Here is a 16,075-nt window from a genome sequence, read left to right on the forward strand (position 1 = left end):
TCATGTTGGAGGGTCTGCACACATACAGACAAGATCACATACAGACAGACAGACAGACAGACAGACAGGGAGGGAGGGAGGGAGGGAGGGAGGGAGGGAGGGAGGGAGGGAGGGTGATAGACATAATTGGAGTACCTCTCACCTTTTAATGTGGACCCTGCAGCTTTTTCCTCGTCAACATGCTGCTGTAGCCCCGACCACTGCTGGGGTCAGATGGACATGTGCTGAGCTCCACCAATCAGGGCTCAGCTCAAGCTTCTCTGACCACGGAGTCTCACTAGAGCAGCAGGAAGGCAGGGCAGGATGCTGCTGTGGGCCCGGCAAGCTGTCAGCTACTTGACAGCTGCTTCGCTCTCCCTATGGCCCTGCCCGTGTGCGCCGCACACGATGCACCCATTTTAGATCATAAGCCATTTAAGTAAGCCTAAGCTTACTTATAATGGCAGCCGGAACTCCTCTGCCGGAGCCGGGATATCTGCATCGGAAGACGCAGGCCCTGGCCTACAAAACAGAGGCGACACACCTGCATTCAGTTGAAAATTGATTCTTATGTCATAAACAATGTTCAAGTTGCCCATCTCTAAAGTCCAAGAATTGATCTCCCAAGGACTAAAGCTGGCTACATATATTCAAGTTGCTTAATTATAAGATTTATAGGCAGTTTAGCCCTATAAATGTTTCCTGCAGGCTACAGAAACGATAGTCTTTAGTGCATAGGAACAAGGCATTGGTGTATAGACATTACTTGCAAAACAAATGTTGGCTTTGAACATCTGCCTAGTAATCACATTTTATTACTCAAATGTTCCTCATCAGATACTTTTTTTTTTTTATCAAAAATGTTCCATTATGTCATGTTGCCTCTGGGTTTTAATTGGCTTGCTTGTTTCTTAGTTAACATGAAACACTAATGCTGCCCATCCATTACACGATGCGGGGGACGACGGCACAATTACGATGCTGTCTCCCGCGGGGTGAACTGCATACACTCAACGTTCAGACATTCGGTGTATGCAGATCAATCATCCCCGAACATGGCAACCTGATGGCGGTCGTCAGATTGAATGTCATGTTCGGGTGATGATTGATGTTAAAAACGATCAGCGGGTGCGCGCATCGCTTGTCGTTTTTAACCTTTTACTGCCCGATTTGCGGGCGATTACCAAGCGATCGTTATCGCTCCATCGCTATGTTTAATCGCCTAGTGGATGGGCAACATAACACAAAGAATGCATTGATTTATTATTATTCACTGTGTTATGGGAATTTCTGTCTATTGTGTACTAATTTGTTTAAAATTTTATTGCTTAGATTAAAAGTCAAGGACACTGGAGCCAAGGGCTAAAAGTTTCCATGCAGGATCCAGATTTGCAGGTGAAGCAGTGTTCTACAATACAATAATATTGTTGTTTATGACTTTTATATTACACACCCTATTGTTAAATATAAAGATATTAAAAGTCAAAGAGGAAGGGGTTCCATGACCATATAAAATAACAAGTTACAGACCCAGCGCTTTCATACAGGCTACCTCGTGGGTAAATGCTAATACCCTGAGGTAGGGGATTAGGCATTATAGCATTTAATACACGAGTAGTAGTTTGAAAATTAAAATATTCCAGTATTGTTACATTTGTGTTCAATTACATATTCATTATACTTTGCTTTTTTGTAAAGGGAGAAGGGAAAGAGGTCAGATCTGCACGGTGTGAATGATATGTAGCTTTCTTTGTTGTAAGGCCGAGTGCAGAGGTGATTATTATTTTTATTAGGCCTACCCCTGTGTGTTTTGTAGCCAGTGTAATCTCTGACTGCAGTAAGGAAGAGTGAGAGATAAAGCGGAACTGTTCAGGAGCACACCATATTAAATTATATGGTCAAATTATTGCTGTTAATTTAATTTTCTTCAAACACTCCATCATGCTATCATGAATTGTCTTTGTTGTCTAGAAAAACACCAAGTGCAAACAACTGAACTTTCATGGTAGTGAGAGCAAGACTACTATCTAATCCGTCCTGAGGAAAATTCAGAATCTGCGGAATAGTATTCGAATTGAGTTAAAATAGTTGGTTTGTACCACAGAGTAAATGTCCTCCAAATCTTAGTATATATAAGAAGAAATTTGTTTTCTTTCACAAGTACCTCAATTACATTGTCAGAATTCCTTTTGTGTCATCGCAATAAACCCTCAATTTCCACGCCCTCAAAGACATGGCATTTACATTGGGAGGCAGAATTGGGCCCTGGTGCAGCAGATGTGACTGAGGTGGCAGTGGCCAAGGTTCCTCCACAAACATTCCCCAAGCCACTTCAACACAGGAACACTGCCAAGACTTCTACTGCTTATTTCTTGCTCTTCAGTAGAGGGCATGAATAAGAGGAAAAGTAGAAAAACACATATCTCAGTTGGCAGTTCCATGGAACCGACGGATTATCTATTCCCTTTGTTTTGGTGTCCTACTGACGGGAATAAAATTGAGTTTCTGATATCGCCAGGAAATCTTATTGACGAAATCAAAACTTCGGCCATCTTTTTTTTGTCTTTGCATGTTACTTGTAATGCAGAGGGAGATATTGAATTCTCTTCTTTCCATGGCATAATTGTTGATACTTGTGGTGTCCTGTTTCTGCTTCTTGTGCCACCTTCATGGTTTATGAAAGCAACTGCTGTACGGTTGTTGGAAAAATATCCTCAGATGTTCGTGTTTTAGCAGAGGTTGAAAATTTCAAATCTTATGCCATGCTGCCTTCATTTACAGAATGGTACTGTGCTTATGGTTTCCATTTTTTAGCCTTACTCCTTATGCCAGTTCTGTAAGTAGATGAGAGTGAACTAAAAGAGGTAAAATAGGTTCAAATACAGAGCACTCCTGTAAAGGTGAGCAAGACTGCAAGGCTCCTAGGTTACCCAAGAAACCAGAAGAAATATATAGAATTAAAGGTTGGAGACTTGCTTGGTGCTAAACCTCATAAATATACACACAAAGTACACAAGCGTGGCAAAAACAAATTGGGAACTTTCCTTCTGAAGCTGCATGTTCAGCTTTATATTCATTGGTGACATGCATGAAGATGAAAGGAAAATAATGTTATATCTTTTAGGAAAAAAGGTCTTATACAGCGTGTGTCATAACTTCTCTCGGGGATTTTACCCCTGTTGGCAGTATGATTACGTCAAATAATTCATACACTTGTATGGCAGTATTACTCCCCACTTGATACTACTTTCTCCAGGAAAAAACGGTCATACATACATGCATGCAAAGATAGAAATACTAAATAGTGCATTACCCTTAAACAAGTTTGTTTAGACAGATAAAAACGGGATGCATTCGGCATCCTGGCAGTTGGGATGCCGACACCGGTCAGAGTCCTGAAGGTAAGTAGTGGGGGAGGGTTAGGCACTTTGTGCTGGAGGGTAGGTTCAGGCACTAGGGGGGAGGTTAGGGTTAGGCACCAAAGAGGGAGGGTTAGCATGCCAACCAACAAGTGTTGGTATGTTAACCCTGTTGAGATTCTGAACGCTGGGATCCCGACTGTCGGTATTTCATACCGATCCCATAAAAACAATGAAATAGGTGGATTCTTTTTACTTTAATTTCACAACAGCAATATTGCATGCAAATACTTTATATACAGATATTTTACAGCACTGAAAAATTACCTATTTTAAAACTTTCCTTGTCTGATATAGGTTTTTAAAGATGATAAAGTTGTGGTGATTAAGGACAAATACCCCAAAGCACGTTACCACTGGTTGGTTTTACCATGGGAATCCATCACCAGCCTGAAGGTGTTGCTGGCAGAACATCTGGACTTACTACAGCACATGCATTCAGTGGGGGAGAAGATTGCACAGCAGCACTCCTCTCTCAGCAGAGCACAGTTCAGATTAGGTTACCATGCTATTCCAAGTATGAGGTGAGATACCAGTAGGGTATTACGTAGCCGCTTGGAAAGAGAGGTTTCGTCCAGCCCTTGTCAAGCTTAAAAACCTTTGGTCTATTAATATAGAAATATAGATGAATATGGAGCTTTTATGTTTTACTATAGGGTCACATTCAATCTAACCTATTTTTAGTGACAAGAATGTATTGTTTACTGAAAGAAATGATTACTTTACCTCTTTGCTCATTGGAAATGTCCATCCTAATTAGAACACTTTGCAACAGCTACAGTTTATATTTGTTTGGACTGCCATATATATCAAGTAGCAGTTAAAGTCAGTAGCGTAACTAGGGGGAGGTCGGCTGGTGGAACGTGCCCTGGGCGCCACCGTCCAGGTCAGTGGTTTCCATGCGGTCCGCACTAAAGTAAAACAAACATACCGCCACCGGGTACTACACAGTGAGTGTACTACCCGGAGGAGGTGTGTTTGTTTTAGCAGCCAATGAGAGTCAGACACTCTCATTGGCTGCTGCACCCACGGCCGGAGTCAGGCTGTAGCTCACTCATGAGCTCCGGCTCCCGCAGTGGATGAAGGAAGAGACGTCATGACGTCTCTCCCATAGTGCCGAGCGGACGGCGGGAGGTGCCGGGATTTGGGTAAGTATTGTGTTTTGTGTGTCTGTATGTCACATATGTAAGGGGCACTGCTACAGGGGGCATTGCATAAGGGGCACTGCTACTGGGGGCATTAAGGTGCATATGGAAAGGAATGTTTCCAGAGTGACAAACAGTGGTGTCATGTTGACACGCCCCCTTGTGGCATTGGTCACACCTTCGGCACGCTCACATGAAGTATGAGTATATATCTTTCCCAGGGCTCCAAATACCCTAGTTACGCCACTGGTAACAGTTACTGAGTAAAGCTGGGTACACACGATACAGTTCTCGGGCCGACCTGTCAGATATTGGGTTGTTGGGCCTAGACTTGTTTTGTGTGTATGTTGCACCAGGGCCTGACGGCCGGTCGATAACCCATCACTGCATATGCAATTCCTATCCCACCGGAAATCAATTGTTCGGAATTTGTAGTGTGTACGATCTGATCCTGCATATAAAAAACGTCCCCTCAACAATTTTGAAGTCAAGTTGATCATTTGAAACAAAGCAATTATTGTGTAGTGTGTGCGCTCCACATCTGGTATTATTGGGACCATTTCGGTTGTTGGAATTTGTGTAGTCGTTGGCAAATCTGTCAGCTGTGTGCCTAGCTTAATTTGATGTCACTTTCTAATTATTTGTCCCTATTATTCCTTTTTCTAGCCATGTTCATTTACATGTCATCAGTCAAGATTTTGATTCTCCATGCCTTAAAAACAAGAAACACTGGAACTCTTTCACTACTGACTATTTTGTAGAGTCTGAAGGTAAGAACTGACAGTTTTAATTATTAAATAAATGAATGTCACTAATTTTATGGCTCTTATATTAATAGAATAAATGTACCTGTGATAGCGTTGGGACTTCACTCTCCCTTAACACTCATTCCCATCACTAGGCCATCTCCCAAAAACGTGTCAGCCTTAGCATTGCTTACACTCCCTTTCCTTTCTGGGCACTGTAAGACTTTTCCCTAGGTACATTTTACACTGAGGGTACCAGGGTTTGCTTTAATAGTCTTTACCTGGTCTTTTGGCGGGTGAGGAACATAAGGGTCACTATCTCTTGTCACTGGGTCTTTACATGATGCTTGACACTTCGTGCCGTCTCTTCTCCTGTTGTTCAATTAGAGACCCGCAAGCCGGTACAAGCAGAAATTGGCGTTAACTGCTACCTCGGGACTGATCATTGGTTAATCACAGGTCTCTAATTGAATAGCTCCAGGCACTTTACCCAGTAGAAGAGACCACACACCACAATTCTCGGCTAATTGAAGCTGCCACCAAGTGTTCAGTGTTTCTGTCATGGAAATATAGCCAAGTTGTAAAGCAGCTCAACTGTCATTGCTCCACACTTGCACCACATTTTAAAAGGTACATTATAGAAATACAGATTCTAGTCAAGAAATAATTTTCTGTATGATGTGGTATCAGGATTGAACTTGGTATACCCTTTAGTTAGTCTATATCCTCCCAGATTAAAAATTATACATGATTTTGTTTGCCAAAAAATACTATGCTGGTGCTTAGCCCCCATTGGTATCCAGACTGTAGATGTCTAGATAGATACCAGATGTTAGACAGGCAATAGGTCGACAGGGACAAAAAGGTTGACACAGTAAGATCGACATGGAAGCATGTCGACAGTGTCAAAAGGACAACGCGAAAATGGTTGACACACAATGGTCGACATGTTTTTTTTGTGGGTTAGGCACTTACCACCACGGTTAAGGTTCAGCACCAGGAGGGAAAGTTAGGGTTAGGCACTTACCGGAGGGTTAGGTTTAAGCACCAAGAGGGGGAAGGTTAGGGTCAGGCACCTACCCTGACAGCTATGGTTAGACACCAAGGGTAGGGTTAGGGTGAAAATCAGGGTTAGAAAAAAAAGGAATATAAATGTCGACCTTTTGTTCCTGTCGACCTATTGCCTGTCTAACATCTGGTTTCTATGAAGACATTGTTAACCTTTTAACTGTCTATCTTTTATACCAAAACCGAGTATTACATGTAACAATCTTATTTGAATTAAAATTATATAATATAAATGGTCTCCTGTTGCATTGTTGTCTCTTATGCTATTTACCTATGAAGCCTACAGTATTGGAATGCCAAATTTTACATCCTACACGATCATAGCAATGTCACAAAATCTCAATACGCTTATAAAAGAAATTTCAAGAGACAATATATAGCTAATATAAGTACATATGTATGCAGGTGTAGCCTTATTATGTATAGTTCTCACTATTTATTTACAAATGTACCATTACATTGTGTTTTTGAAGCATGGGGATTCATTGACTTCAGGACACAGATAGACAAACATGACCTTTGCTACTACCTGTTTTATACATACCGTATATACTCGAGTATAAGCAGAGTTTTTCAGCACATTTTTTGTGCTTAAAAAGTACCCCCTCGGCGTATACTTGAGTCAAGTGTATCGCTGACCGGACGGAGTTCGGTCAGCGCTACACACTGCCAAACACACAGCCGGTGATTTGGTGTAATCAGCAGCCGCTGAGAGTCTGTCAGACTCTCAGCGGCTGCTGCTGCTCCCACTGCGGGAGCCATCTTCCGGCTCCCGCAGTGGGTAATGGGAGAGACGTCGTCATGACGACGTCTCTCCCATACAAAGCGGCCGGAGGAGCGGACAGCGGCGGGACCAGGAGCGGGAGTTTCAGGTAAGTGATTTTTTTTTTTTTTTAATTCTTACTACTTTTCTCTCTACTGGGGGGGCGATTACTACAGGGAGCAATTACTACAGGGGGAACTACAAGGGGGGGATTACTACAGGGGGCACTACAAGGGGGGGATTACTACAGGGGGCACTACCAGGGGGCGATTACTACAGGGGGCACTACCAGGGGGGGATTACTACAGGGGACACTGAAAGGGGGGATTACCACTGGGAGCACTACCAGGAGGGATTACTACTGGGGGCACAACCAGGGGGAATTACTACTGGGGGCACTACCAGCTGCTGCCATTTCCCACACTAGGCTTATACTCGAGTCAATAAATTTTCCCAGTTTTTTTGGGTAAAAGTAGGTACCTCGGCTTATATTCGGGTCGACTTATACTCTAGTATATACGGTAATAGGATTCATTAATTCTGTAATAATTTATAGAATCACGGTCCAGACAGAAATAAAACACAGGGCTGAAGTCCATATCACTTTAGGACTGTCCTAATTATTTTTTATACATTTTACTAACTAAGACGGCAAAATTTTAAATTGTAATACCTCATGAGAATGAAGGGAATGTTAGCCCTGTCTTTATTAAACTTGACACTATTTAAAATTTGCATATTTTTATAAACATGTTAGATCCCGGCTGCATGTTGCATAGCAACAGGAACGCTATTGCCAGAGGTTGCAGTGGTCACATAACTGCAATTCTGTCTACATCTTACGCGGGGGCTTACTGGATTTGATAGGAAGCTGCCTGTTGAAATGGCAGGGATTGCTTAGTATCTCTGTTGGTTATAGTGTTGCTACCATGCTCCTTTTCCTTTGTGACTTTCCCTGCTCTTGACACTCCTCTTGCTGACCTTGGCTATGTTTTTGACCACTCTTGCCCGCTACCTACCATGCCCCTTTGGCCTTATCAGACTCTCCTTGCCTGCCATCACCCCTAACATTTGTGTATGTTTTCCGCACACTCCTGTTACTGCCCTGTACATTGGCTTGACTGGTAATTATTTATTTATAACTGTCATGTGCCTCTGTCTCTGCTAGTTTGCTGTTTATTTCCTGCATCAGTTTCCATAATATTGCACTAGCTGGTGCTAAATAAGTCCTTTTACTCTGAGATGGAAGACCTAGGGGCATCCAAGTATCAGAGCGTGAGAATAGGTCTATTGGAAAGGTGATTTGCTATAGGCGATAGCTCTGTGCTTTTGGTTTTAGGGATTCATCTAGGACTAGCTGAAGCCAAAACATTATGCCTATAAATGTAATAAGTTGTGCATGTTTGGATCAAAACACGTCAACTTTAAAGTATAGTGATTCACGCCACCTTCAAGCGCCCATAAAAATTAAGGGGGAGATTTAATAAGCCTTGGAGAGAAAGTGGATGGAGATAATGTGCCAACCAATCAACTTCTAACTATAATTTTTAAAACACAGCCTGTAAAGTGAGTTAGGAGCACTGTAATGCTTAGTACATAGACCCCTATGTTTGAAAAATGAGTTTGGAGCTGATTGGTACTTTATCTCTCTCTCAACTGTATGTCCAAGCCTTAGTACATTTAGCCCTAAGTCTTTTTGTGGGGAGAAATAAGGCTTGGTCACCCCTTGATAAAATCTTAGCTTGTAATAAATGCACTTGCTTCACCCCTAGAAATATAATTTAGCAACACAAAATAACAGTTTTGCATGAGTGCAATATGAGCTTGAATAGTGTGCCTAGAAGTGCCTCCCATAAAAATGTAAACATTTGCAGCACCGAAATTTCAGACTATCATCTTGAACGGCTTATCCTTGACCTTCCTGGATAAGCCTTTGCAAAAAATAGATGCATAAAGCAACAAAATGGCATTCCAGACCCCCAGTTCTGCAGCTTCACAAATTACTTTTAGTAGAACCTAAGGAGGTATGTGGGCTGGGAGCTTGTGTGTTCAGACTTCTTCCAAATATGGTAAAATCTCTTAAGAGGTTCTTACATGCAAAGTGTTTGAAAACATCTGCTATATGCACGGTTTGATCACCATGCCTTGTAAGTCACATGTCTGTTATCCTTTATTATACAATTTCATATATTTACTTCCCTTAGAGGTCATTGACATGGTAAAATCAAGAGGAAAAGTGACAGTGAAAGATGGAGTCTCTGAGCTTCTGAAATCTTCTCTCCAGTGCAACGTGTGCAGATTGCCACAAGCCACCATACCCCACTTAAAGGAACATCTGAAGAAACACTGGAGTTAGTGTTAGTAGCAATATGATAAATGTAAACATTTGGGTGTATGTACTAATACTGCACAGTTAATAAGTCTGTTACTTTAACTTTGCATTTTTTTTTCTCAACACCAACACTCTCACTTATAAAAATGTTTTGTTAACTTTTAGTCTTATTACCATGTCAATTATTCGAACCCTAAAACAACACTAAATTGAATAATAACATATATATTACATGGTTGACAGGTCATTGTAATCAACACAACAGGAATAATTCTCTCCATTGTAAAAATGAAACTAGTATGGTTTTTGTTACTGTTATTTTTCATATGCTAACACCATTATCTTGTCTTTACTATTAATATTGGGATATGTACACTCTCCTCATACTGCTGATGAAGACTAGCACTGGGGGCTCCCTGTCTCACATTGTTATTTATTGGAGACTATTTACTGCCCTATTTTGGACCTAATTTCCTGTTCATATTATATCCATTGGTGGCTGAAAACCTTCCCTTTTTATATTTTTGTTATAATATTTTATTTTATTACTGTTTCTGCACACTGTAATGATTTTCTTTTTAGTTTGCCTTGCAATGTCATGTTGAAAATCTAATAAATACATTTAAAAAAAAAAAAAAAAAAAATTAAATTGTAAAGCACTCTATAAATCCATATTTATATCCATATGACAGGAGTTTATATTATGTAGAGTATTAAAAAAATCAAATGAATTTAACTGTATGAAGTGATATCAGTATCTGAATAATCCATAATAAATTTGATACATTGTAGTTGGCTTACCCAGTCAGGTAGCAAAACCCAATTTTATTTTTCTCTATGCCATAAAAGGTATTGGAATTTACCTGAAGTTACTAGTTGATACAAGTTTTATAGGGGCAGATTGAATTAGCCCAGGAGTTATTCAATTACACACACACAGGTAGCAGTAACATCTCATTTCTGCTAGCGCCCTCTGGAGGTGCAGTACCTGCTGCAGCTGTAGGGGGAATGTATAAGAACATGTTTGTGTGTAGTTTAGTAGATTTTATGCATAGTGCTCTTTCCTTATCAAGACATATTTATATCCTAAACTTGTGGATTAAAAGGCTCCATACCTGAGATGTTGTATTTGTAGTGGTGTAAGGCTTGTTCACTAATTTGATTATCTATTTGTTCCAAATATATATTACTTCTGGTCTGTTGGAATACAGGTAGGTCATGGTTAGATAAAACATTCACAGTTAGGGGTTGATGCAGAGGTAATAGCAAGTTGGCTGTAATTGCTCCCACATTGTGTGCAGGCATCAAATGCTTATATTCATGTGTATCCATAGTTGTATGCATCTCTGCACCCGGACTGCCCCTAACAATACGTTTGATTTCATAGCCGCCATCATCATCAGTGCACATTTGCACCACACCTAACATTAGTACAAAAGAGCTGCCTGGAAGCCGGCATAATTATGTGTACGCACAAATCTGCATTTCCATTGACACACCCTCTCTGATCTGTACCCATCGCCGTACACTCTGGTACTCCCCTGCAGCCACAAGAAGAAATGCAAGAAAATCGCATATGACTCAGCATCACCCACACTGTTTAGGCTCATGTCCGGAAAAAGGCAGTGCGAAAACATGCAAGATGTGACTGCAACACTGACCTGAGTTAAGATCTGCACGAGTCCCTTTAAGTGTGTTGGGAGGGAGAGGCCAGGGAGCGTCCGGAACACATCGCCATCGGTGAGTGCCCAGTGTTTCGTGACTTTTTTTTTTTTTTTTTTTTCTCCCCCTGCGGGATTTTGCATCCACAAAAAAACAATCAAGCCTTGAGGAGTGCCGGGGAAATGGACAATGATGAGACATAGACACCTGTACATATGGTCGCTGATGAAAAAAAATATTATTTTGAAGCTGGTATTGGTACATTTCTACTGAATCCAACTCCACAACCATGATTATATGTACATTATTTAACTCATTGAAGTCCATAGATTATTTTATAGTCAATGTAATGACTTCTTTGGGATTTCCTATTAAAATGTCTCACATTTCCATAATGCACATGTGTACCAAAATGCGTCCATATCAAGATTTGTGCATATTCCACAGTTGCATCCGCTTGCGTCTGGAGTGGCAAAGTAGGGGCTGCCCATCATAACTTGAGTAAAGGGCATGTTCGCATAAGTAAAGCACATACCCAAATAAACCTCTTATGAGGTGTGTCTTTTGCCGGTACTGGATACAAGATATGAAGTTATGTGATGAGGATGATACAAGCAACACTATCAAGCTTCTTCTGCTTCATTGCTTGCGAGTTGTTTTTCCAGCTGATAGTACTTAATTTATTAGCACATTTGTGCTTGAGTAGTGTTATTTATATATACCGCTAACTATGACAAATTGTCATCTTTGGTGAATAGCTGTAACAATTTGGTTCTTAGTGAGGATATCAAAACTCAACAAAGGTTTTTTTTTGCACTCACCGTAAAATCAATTCCTCTGAGTCTATCTGGGGTACACTGCAGCCTGTGGATTTGCAAGGGAGGCTGAAGAGTAGGCACTAAATAGTTAAAACTACTAGCGCTAACTTTCACTCTGAGCCCTCCCACCTCTTCCAGCTAGCCAGTTATTTACCTAACAAAGCAAGAAGGCGAACACCTCGTGCAACAGGCATAACCCACACAACAATCAACCACGGAGGGAACGTAGAGTCCCCCAGATGGAGTCAGATAAATTGATTTTACGGTGAGTGAAAAAAACTTCCCATAGCAAGCCTCAAGTGAAGGGGTCATGCACTGGTCGAGCTGTGCGCAGACACATAAGCCCAAAACTGGAGTCACCGAGAACCAAGTACCTGCTCAACTGGGGCACTCTACCACGCTGCCAAAATAGCACACACAATTCAAGTAGAATGCATCCATATAGGGTCAGGCATAGGTTCACCCAAAGAAACATAAGTCTGCTTCATAGCAGAAGTGATCCAGCAAGCCACAGAGTCCTGCCTGTGAGCATAAACCCTGTACTAGTAAACCACCTTAGGTTGGAAATACTGCCGAGTACGGAGCACTGCCGGGTCAGAGTGGAAAATCAGGAGAGGGAAACTAGTAGACAGTGCTCCCAGCTCCAAGACCCTCCTAGTGGAGGCAATGACCAATAGAAATAGCATCCAAGTAAGCCAACAAAGGTCAACCAACCCCAGAGGCTCAATAGGAGCAGGCTGAAAGCATCTCCAAAACCAAATTGAGGTCCCAAAAAGGGACAAGAGGAACATGCAGTGTCCCTTACATGAACATCTGGAAGTGAGACCAGATGCTTCTGTAACAGGATTGAAAAGGCAGAAACCTGACCCTTTAATGAAGAGAGCCAGTGATCCTGAGACAACCCAAACTAAAAAAGAATGGAGACGTGGCAAGCAGAATTGAAACTCAAAGATTACCCATCGCTCACACCACTCAATGTAAGTTTTCCACACTCTGGTAAATGGGTGCTGTAACCGGCTTATTAGCCGGAATGAATATGGCAGAGATGACCAAAACGAACTTCTCCACCCACCACATCCGAGCTGTCTCCGCCATGGTCCGGTGACTCCCAGTCCCATTGTGCCTGTTGATATATACCAGTGTCCTGGCATTGTCCAACTGGATGTGAAGAGGCTTGCCCCCTGCAGGAACCGCTGAGCCTAAAGGCTCATACACACTTAACGATATCACTCATGGAGGATATCGTTAAATGTTTCCCCTGCACTACCAGGCTCAATGTCGTTAACGACATTGAGCATACACACTGAACGATATCGGTAACGATACTGCCTCCTGCTATGGGGTACCCACAGCATTTGCATCCTCTATGTATATGTCCCCCATGAATCCCTGTTGGTTTAATTCTTCTGCTCATTCTAGTCAAGGTATGCTGCCGTCTATAGCCCCCTCAGCAGGTGCAGGCAAATAGACCAGTGGCAGTAAAGCAGGGGCATAAGAGAGGTTCTCTTCAGACGTTGCCTCAGGATTCTGACAACCTCTTCATCACACTCTGATACTCAGAGTTCGGGGACTTACTCAGTGGAAGAAGACCATCAATCCTCTGTGGATGTCCACTCTCTGGTGAGAGCGGTTAGATCTGTCCTCAGTATAGAGAGGTTCTGCCGAAATCTAAGACTCTGGTCTTTATGCGTCAGAAGGTGGCTAGAGATTATTTTCCTCGGTCTGAACAACTGACAAATCTCATGTCGGAAGCATGGTGTACTCCAAATAAGCATTTCCATGCTACAAGGAATTTAACCTCTCGATGCCCATTTGCACTTGGTGAATGTAACAAATGAAAAGTTCCTCCATCGATAGATGCTCATTGATGCAGGTAACTTTGCTTCTAGGGCAGTGTTGGCTAACCTTAACACTCCAGCTGTTATGGAACTACATAACCCAGCATGCACTGCTACAGTTTTGCTATTAGGGCATGCTAAAACTGTGGCAGGGCATGCTGGGATATATAGTTCCACAACAGCTGGAGTGTCAAGGTAAGCCAACACTGTTCTAGGGTATCTGCAACTTTGGTTGCAGCTTGAAGAACCCTTTGGCTAAAAACCAGGAAGGCGGATACAGGGTCCAAGAAGGCCCTGGAGTCTTTGCCTTTTGTTGGGAAGGTACTGTTTGGACCAGAGCTGGATGACAGTGTCTTCTCTGGCAACATTTAAGTCTGCGGGGTTGCCATCTACAACTACCCCTAAGTATAGGCAGTCCTTAGCTTGGTCCTTTTGCCCACAGAGTAGGGCAAAGGAAGTCTTCCTCTAGACGGGATAATTCCCACAGGAAACCGCAGACCAGGAATTCCTGGTCAACCAGGAATCCTGCTTCCAAGCCAGATGATAAGCCCACTGCCTGATGGGTCGGGCCTCCCCCTGGGGGGGTCTCAGGGTTGGAGGCCAACTTCTACAGTCATGCCTGGCATCAGACTACGGATGTCTGGGTTCGAGGTGGTCACTCAGGGTTACGCCATCACGTTCCAGAGGCATCCTCAGCGGTTTGTTTGTACAACTCTTCCTTTAGACCCGGTCAGGTCTTTGGCCTTCCGGGAGGCTATTGGGGCCCTCCTGAGGTCAGGAGTCATAATCCCCGTTCCTGTGACGCAACAGGGAAGGGGTTATTATTAAAATTTGTTTTTGATTCACAAACCAAAATGGGTCACATCGCCCTATTTTGAATCTGAAGTCTCTCACCAGATTAATTTATGTGCCCAAATTCCGTATGGAAACCCCACGGTCAATTATACTGGCAATGGAGCCTGGAGATTTCATGGTCTCCCTGGAGATACAGGATGCAAATCTACATGTTCCTATTGCACGATCTCACCAAGGATTTCTGAGATTGGTGGTAGATCAGCAACATTACCAATATCAGGCTCTACCCTTTGGGCTGGCTACAGCACCTCGGGTACTTAGCAAGATAATGGCAGTCATGACGGCTCATCTCAGATGACAAGGAGTCAGGATACTGCCATATTTGGACGACCTCCTGATTGTAATATCTCCTGAAATTGTGCTACTATGTCATCTTCAGATGACCATTGTCTGCCTACAAGAGCACAGCTGGATAATCAATTGGAAAAAGTCTTCTTTCTCCAACTCAGAAAATGGTGCACTTAGGGGCGCTGCTGGACTCTCTGGGTCAAAGGATTCTTCTACCAGAGGACAAGATAGCAGCGTTACAATCACAGGTGCACAGTCTACTTTGCAAGCAAGAAGTGTCAGTTCACTTGGCAATGCAGGTGCTGGGCTCAATGGTATCCACATTTGACCTTGTGGCTTATGCCCAGTTCCACTCCAGGTCCCTGCAACAATGGATTCTGTCTCATTGGGATGGTCAATATCATCGTACAAAGTATCAGATGATCCGCATTTCGCCAGAGGTTCGGATCTCCCTCGCCTGGTGGTTGCAGATGACTCTACACTAGGGTCGCCCGTTATGGGTTCCAGATTGGGTACTCCTCACCACGGATGCAAGTCTGCGGGGATGGGGAGCACTGACAGGTCATCACACCTTTCAGGGAAGGTGGACGGCACAGAAAAGTCACCTACAGATAAATGTTTTGGAGCTTTGTGCAATGCACAGAGTGCTCATTCTGGCACAGGACCTCCTTCACGGCATGCCTGTCCAGATTCAGTCTGACAACGCGACTGCAGTGGCCTATATCAACCATCAAGGAGGCACACGAAGTCCAGCAACCATGAGGGAAGTTGTGAACATTCTGCGGTGGGCAGAATGCCATCTTCCAGCAATCTCGGTAATATTCATCCCAGGAGTCCTCAACTGGAAAGTGGACTTTATAACTTGTCAGGACATACACGCTGGACAATGGGCTCTTCATCCAGACGTCTTTCAAATCCTGGTGAACAGGTGGGAATTACCGGATGTAGACCTCATGGCGTCATGTCACAACCACAAGGTCTCCAGGTATGGGTCCAGAACAAGGGACCCCTCAGCCACCTTCGTTGATACTCTGGCGGTGAGGTGGGACTTCAGGTTGGCATACCTGTTTCCTCCAATCTCCCTCCTCCCAAGGGTGGACAGAAAGTTCAAGCAGGAAGACAGCAGGATAATACTACTCGCTCCTGTCTGGCCCAGGAGACA

The 16,075-nt window shown here is 42.9% G+C and overlaps 1 protein-coding gene across 2 annotated transcripts in view; it reads left to right on the forward strand.

The window, feature by feature from the left end:
- The window catches only part of APTX (aprataxin), a 38,865-nt gene extending 28,350 nt beyond the window's left edge, over positions 1-10,515 (forward strand). For both annotated transcript variants that reach the window (XM_088448382.1, XM_088448380.1), the window contains exons 5-8: positions 1,312-1,374; positions 3,696-3,922; positions 5,210-5,313; positions 9,325-10,515. In XM_088448382.1, the coding sequence (XP_088304508.1) occupies positions 1,312-1,374; positions 3,696-3,922; positions 5,210-5,313; positions 9,325-9,476 (546 nt within the window). In that variant the 3' untranslated portion in view covers positions 9,477-10,515. The remainder of the gene's footprint in view (positions 1-1,311; positions 1,375-3,695; positions 3,923-5,209; positions 5,314-9,324) is intronic.
- Positions 10,516-16,075: the final 5,560 nt, after the last annotated feature.

This window comes from Taudactylus pleione, unplaced genomic scaffold, assembly GCF_031769625.1.
Source record: "Taudactylus pleione unplaced genomic scaffold, aTauple2 ptg000454l, whole genome shotgun sequence".
In the NCBI taxonomy this organism is placed as follows: domain Eukaryota; kingdom Metazoa; phylum Chordata; class Amphibia; order Anura; family Myobatrachidae; genus Taudactylus; species Taudactylus pleione.